This window comes from Juglans microcarpa x Juglans regia, chromosome 8D (assembly GCF_004785595.1).
Source record: "Juglans microcarpa x Juglans regia isolate MS1-56 chromosome 8D, Jm3101_v1.0, whole genome shotgun sequence".
Lineage (NCBI taxonomy): Eukaryota > Viridiplantae > Streptophyta > Magnoliopsida > Fagales > Juglandaceae > Juglans > Juglans microcarpa x Juglans regia.
The window spans coordinates 16,168,092-16,174,849 of NC_054608.1; the positions used below are offsets into that span (position 1 = coordinate 16,168,092).

General features: G+C 41.2%; 1 protein-coding gene across 1 annotated transcript; it reads left to right on the forward strand.

Annotated features, from left to right (window-relative positions):
• Nucleotides 1-1,531: 1,531 nt before the first annotated feature.
• Nucleotides 1,532-3,501, forward strand: LOC121241936 (protein BIG GRAIN 1-like B). Its single transcript, XM_041139794.1, has one exon. It carries the CDS (start codon nucleotides 2,102-2,104, stop codon nucleotides 3,458-3,460), a length of 1,359 nt encoding a protein of 452 aa, XP_040995728.1. The 5' UTR covers nucleotides 1,532-2,101; the 3' UTR covers nucleotides 3,461-3,501.
• Nucleotides 3,502-6,758: the final 3,257 nt, after the last annotated feature.

The window sequence follows — 6,758 nt, forward strand, 5'->3', positions numbered from 1 at the left end:
AACAACTCGAGATCAATGCACATAAAATAATAAGATCAATGGAGAGAAAATAGAAGACAAGAGAATGAATGAATAATACTCATAAGATTGATAAACCGAATCACACTTATACATGAATTGCAAAGTGTGATTCTCTCCTTAGGGATTCACGAATTGCACCCCAAAGAGCCTAAGTGCTAAGTATCGAAATAGTTGATCTCAAGAACAAAGCCGTCCAAAAGGAATTTGTCAAAAGATTCTCAAGCAAGTGAATGATGTCCTATTTATAAGTAATACAAATTGAAAATTCCCAATAGGTCCCCTTGAAATAAATAAATAAAATAAAATAAATAACATAGTAGCATAGACCAAGCTGTCCATGGCATACATGGGCTCATGATGGGCTAAGATGGTGCATGGTGATCTTCGGGCTGGTTCAGGGATAGGTGGCTCAACATGGCTTTCTAATGGATATGGCATGATGCCATGCAAGGGCCTGCTAGTGTGTATGGCCTGGTGCCATACAAGGCTTGCTGGTGATGAGCCATGTGTGCGTGCTGCATGGCCCAGGCTGGTGGCCTGGGCGTTGAAGCTGTAAGGCATGCGTTGGAGCCATGCGTTGGATGGCATGCCTGATGGGTATGCCACTGGCCTAGCCTGCAAGACACGTGCTGGAGCCGTGCGCTGGATGGGATGCCTGTTAAGGTATGCCACTAACATCGCTGGCGTGCAGTGTGGTGTGCATGCTGGGGTGCGCGTGCAGGTCTGTGCACCTGGGCATGCGCATGCGAGGTCGCGCACTAGGCTGTGTGCGGCCACTAATCTCACTAGCTTGCATGCTGGGCACACTGTGCGTGTCAACGCCGGGCCAAGGCATGCATGCATGCTGGGCACCCCATGCGTGTCACGGCACGGGCCAAGGTATGCGTGTAGGTTGGCCATGGTGTTGTCCTTGCCTTCTAAGGGTAGTATCAAGACTTGCCCTCAGGCCACTTTTCTAGAGGTTTCAACATCCTGCTCATGCTCCCGTTCATATTTTTTTTAATTTTTTTTTTACTTAGTGATTAAGAAAATGTTGTTTAATAAGATTGTGAATTTTTTTCTTTTTTTATAAATATTTTAAAGTGTTAAATATTTAAATATTTTTTTAAAAAAAATTACAATATTATTAAACAATATTTTTTTAATCACTGTGTGTAAAAAAATTAAAAATTAAAAAAGTTAAAAAGCAAAATGGGAGCGGGAGTGAGCGGGATCCTAGCATTACCTATGCAAATAGTGTACAAGATCAGCTAACACAAGAATTTTGTTACAAGTAGGAGAAGTTGGAGAATCTATGTATCATCCCAAAATTACTAGGCATTGATTATTAAAGCACAGTAATCAAAGCAGCAGAAGTGTATTAGCCACCCCCCACACCAACATGCCAGACCCACAAGGAGGACAGTGATTGCTCTGCAATACTCCCATTTCCCTGTATGAGAGCGCATGCCATTATTACCCCTCAATCCATCTCTGGAACTTGATCAACGGCTTCAAATTCGAATTTTGGAAGGTGAAGGGTGAAACATCATAGGGAATAACAGCGCCATTTCCTCATCACCCAAAAGGGTAAGCTCTCCTTCCCACGTCACCAAAATGCCAACCTGGCATTGGCTCTCCCCCACCCCCCATTCGGATGGAAATGCACGCGCGTGGACACCTTTATAAAGTCTCTCTCTCACTCCCTGTTCCCCTCCATCTTCGAGGCGTGCCATTTGCTCTCATTGCTCTCTCTCTTTCTCCCTCTCTCCCCCCCTCTCTTTCTCTCTCTCTGAAGACAAGCATCAATACCTCTGTTTGTTCATATTTTCTTTCTTCCAATTCTGAAAACCCAGAAAATTTCAAAGAGAAAAAGAAAGTTTGTATGCTTCAATGATGCCCACTTTCTCGTTTCCTGTTTCTTTCGCATGAATTTCGTCAGCTTCTGTTCCAGCTTTTGGTTCTACCAGAGCAGACATTAACTGATGAACATTCTTTAAACTTTAACCTTCTCATTAGTCACTCTCTTCGTTTCATCATTTTCATTCTCTCTGTCCCCCCTTGTTAAATTGAATTCCTTCAGATTTTGTGTACAAAAAACATGCATCGTTGGGAGAAGACACTGAGGGAAGATGGATATAACTGTGATAGGAAAAATCCATCCTTCTCTACACGTCTTCTCGATGAAATTTACCGTTCCATTGATGAAGGCGACAAAGGGACTGACGAATTGAAATTCTACAGGGAACCAGTGGGAATGAAACAGAGCAGAGGTTGTGCGAAAAGCAACAGAACACTGGAAGGCAAAGAGGCTGGGAGTCATCGCCGAGCCTCTTTGATCGAGGAATGGATCGATAAGAAGGTCAGCGAGAAGGGTGTCACTCAAAGGAGACATTACTTGACAAAACTGGAGAGAAAATCACACCTGGAGCATGATGTTGACCAGGATGTTCTGTTCTTCAGCTCCACCTCAAGCTCTTCAGATTCTAGTTCAGGAGGATTCTCATCCTCTGATACCGATTCCATGTCCGGTTTGAAATCAGGATCCTCGTGCTTCGGACCTACGAGGCCGAAGCCGATAAGGACCAGTGTCTCGGCTCGACCGGAGAAAACCGACAGAAAGCATAGAGCTTTACCGTTCTTCGATGACGGTCATTATGGTTCTGCGACAGAGGAGACTTCAAGGCACGAAGATGCTATGATCAAGTCAAAATCCAGGGCTCTGAAGATTTATTCCAATCTAAAGAAAGTGAAACAGCCGATTTCCCCAGGTGGTCGCCTTGCGAATTTCCTCAATTCTCTTTTCACAACAGGGAATACAAAGAAAACGAAGAGCTTGTCAACCGGAGGCTGCGACGATGCAACTCACGTGGAGAGGAAATCCAAGTCGGTGCAAGCGTCAACTTGTTCATCCGCGTCTTCTTTTTCAAGATCATGTCTAAGCAAAAACTCACCTTCTTCCAGAGAAAAGCTACGCAATGGGATTAAAAGAACTGTCCGATTCTGCCCAGTAAGTGTAATTGTCGACGAAGATTGTCGACCATGCGGGCATAAATGCTTGTACGAAGAAGAGGGCTCCAGTCCAATGCTGGTGTCGTCGGTGCCAACTGCGCGGAAAATGGGACAATCATCGAGTAGAAAGATTGAAGAAGATCTCAAATTCCAAGTCATTGAGAAAACCCGCCGGGTGGAAGAGGCGGCCAGAGAGTTTCTGAGAGATTATCATCAGAATCAGAGGAAGAATGAGGTTATTATGAGAGACTTTCGCGGCAAAAAATATCAGAAGGATGCGTATGGAGATGATGATGATGATGATGCCACGAGTTGTTCAAGCTCAGATCTTTTCGAGCTGGATCACCTTGCCGTAACGGGAAACAGTAGGTATCATGAAGAGCTTCCTGTGTACGAAACTACTCGTGTTGATACTTATCGAGCCATTGCTAATGGCCTGACAATGTAATTCCAATCATATAATACAGAGCATAAATTATGATATATTTTCTCATCTTTTTGTTTTTATATCAGTTTGATTGGCGGATTGATTCTCAAGAACGTTCAGAAAATTCATGAAAACGGTCAATTATATTCCCTTTTGTCTGTACATATATTGTTTCTGAATGCTGCATTTTTTTGAGAGAAGAAAAAAAAGCAGATTGGAAGTTTGATTTTTCTGAAAAGAATGATGTGGGGATGCGTTAGTTCTTGATCGTGATCTAACTCTTAGGTAGATACTGACAGCACAGTTTGACAGGTGTGGTGGGAAAGAAAGCAAGAGAGAAAGAAAGAGGAGGAAAATCAAAGATTCGAGATCGACATCACAAGCAAAATGAGAACGAGACACGGGTTTGATGGTAAAGGGAAAGGCAGATCTTCGCCCATGGGAATAGAGAAAGTGAAGATCAAAGCTTTTGCTTTTGTTCTCTTTCTCTGGAATTGGTGTAGCGTTGGCCCGCTTACTTGAACATTGCGTTAGCATCATCCCCATTCTAACAATCCCCAAAAAAATAAACAAAAACAAACATTAGTTTGGTGCCCATCCCCTCCAAAAGTTAAGTCCCCCCTCCCTCTCAACGACTGTTTAAAGTCGTACAAATTTGAATCTCTTGGTTTGACATCGGCTCAGTTATTATGTTAATGTTAAAAGACGACACATCCATTGATCTAAAATTTTTAGAATTGTTGGATATTAATTTGGTTAAACTTTTAACTTTCAAGATCATAATATTCTACTATACTTTCAAATCCGACGTTCACGGTAGCCCACTCTATCAACACTAACCCGGAGTAGTTATTTCTCTTTTGACGGCTTTACTTATCTATTAATATTCAATAACTTAACACTTGAACCCGTGACGTGGTTCTCGTTCTGATACCAATTGTTAAAGACCTCCAACTATTGGTATAAAAATCTTAAGACTGTTGGATATTAATTTGGTTAAATCTTTAACTTTCAAGATCATAACATTCCATCATACTTCTGAATCTGATGTCTACAGTAGTCTACTCTATAGACACTGACCTGGAGGTAGCCATTTCTCTTTTAGTGATTTCACTCATCTATCATTATTCAATAACTTAACACTTGAATCCGTGACGTGGTTCTCGCTCTAATACCAATTGTTAAATACTCTCAACTATTGATCTAAAAATTTTAAAACTATTGAATATTAATTTAGTTAAATCTTTAACCGTTAACATCGTAACAGCTTCAACAAATTTATCTGTTCACAGACATAAAACTCGTGCATTCGATTAGAGTTTCTTCGATCTTCGGAAGTCTTGATTCTCTTTACTTTGTTGATTTATTAATTTAATTTATTTATTTATTTATTTTTAATCTTATGGGTTGTTTGGGACTTAATGTAACAGATACTGGTAAAGTAGCAAGAAGATTGGGCTGATTCAAACAAGATGCTGTGGTCCCAAAAAAAATAATGGAATATGGGATCAAACCGAGTAAAATAAAATAAAATGACTCCTACTCCAAGACATCCTTGTACTTCTGTTCCGAAATGACATTGGAAACTTGGGGGAATGGACTCGTTAGAGAAACTGAAAAGCGTGGTGGGTCGGCCTCGACTAAGAACTTGTAATGATGATAACTAACTAGCATGTTACATGCACGTTTTTTTTTTAGAATTAATTTTGAATAAAAATTTACAAATATATTAAATGGATAAGATATCTGCTAATGTAAAAAATTTCACAACATGCTCCAACAGAAGAAAAAGTCATCCCTAACCCAAAATGGTGATTCGAGCTTTGATATGGTGCTGTTTATATTATCCATGAAATAAATAATAAATAAGAAAATAAAAATAAATAAAGAGACATATAGAGATTTACGTAGTTCCGCATAACGTCTAAGTTCGCGAATTGTTTGGGACGAAATTCACTATAATAAGCATTTTATAATCTCTCATGGTCTCACATATCTCACAATACATTGAAGGAATTTAAGATTTCAGGAGGTTGAAGATGATGTTTCCCTTGAGAGAAGATCCTTTAGAGTCATTGTGCATGGTTGAATATGTACATAGGAAGCCTTTGTTGATTTGTGGAGATCTCCTCCTTATATAGAGGTCTTTTTCATTCATTTGAGTAATTGAGTCTTACTTATCTTATGAATACATTTCTTTTTAGGAGTTTGAGTCAACTTGCCTTATCCCTTATTGGCTTTATTTCTACGCTAGATTCTTGGCTTTATCTCTTCCTTTATTATTAGCGATGGGCTGGACCCAGTCGACTTTATTTTAAACAAATGCCCGCAATTCTAAAGTCAATTTGCTCAACAAAAAGGCATTGAGAATTTTCGAGTCAATAATCTGTAGAAAAACTAAACTTCAAAAATTGGTTCATGGTTTTCTGTTTGTTTTGTGCTAAGTAATGAAGGGCTTAGCTTGGAGAGATATGTGAGAGATGTGCTTGACTGCGCTAGGTGCGAGCGCAAAGCTCGACTTGGAGAGATAGACGAGAGATGGACTCGATCGCTCTAGTGGCGAGTGTAGAGCTCGGCTTATAGAGCTAGGCGGGATATGTGCTCGACCGCTTTAGGTGCGAGCGCGGAGCTCGGCTTGGAGAGATAGGCTAGAGATGTATTCGATCATGCTAGGTGCAATCGTGGAGCTCAACATGGACAGGAGATCTACTCGACCCCACTGGGTGCGAGCGTAGAGCTTGGCTTGGGCGGGAGATATACTCGACCTTATCCCTTATTGGCTTTATCTCTATGCTAGATTCTTGGCTTTATCTCTTCTCTTATTATTAATGATGGGTTGGACCTAGTCAATTTTATCCCAAACAAATGCCTGCGATTGTAAGGTCAATTTGCCCAACAATAAGACCTTGAGAATTTTCAAGTCATAATCTGTAGAAAAACTAAACCTCGAAAGTTAATCCCTAATTTTCTGTTTGTTTTGTGCTAAGCAGTTAAAAGCTTAGCATGGAGAGAAGGTGGAGATGTGCTCGACTGCGCTAGGTGCGAGCGCAGAGCTTAGCTTAGTGAGATAGGCGAGAGATGGACTTGATCGCGCTAGTGGCGAGTGTGGAGCTCATCTTGTAGAGCTAGGAGGGAGATGAGCTCGACCGCTTTAGGTGCTAGTGCGGAGCTCGGCTTGGAGAGCTAAGCTGGAGATGTACTCGACCACACTAGGTTCGATCTTGGAGCTCGGTTTGGGTTGGGAGATATACTCGACTGCACTGGGTGGGAGCACAGAGCTCGACTTGGGGAAGATGTACTCGACCGCATTGGGTGCAAG

Bases quoted from the DNA above. Each gene is read 5' to 3' on its own strand.
- LOC121241936 (XM_041139794.1), top strand. From the start codon at position 2,102: ATGCATCGTTGGGAGAAGACACTGAGGGAAGATGGATATAACTGTGAT.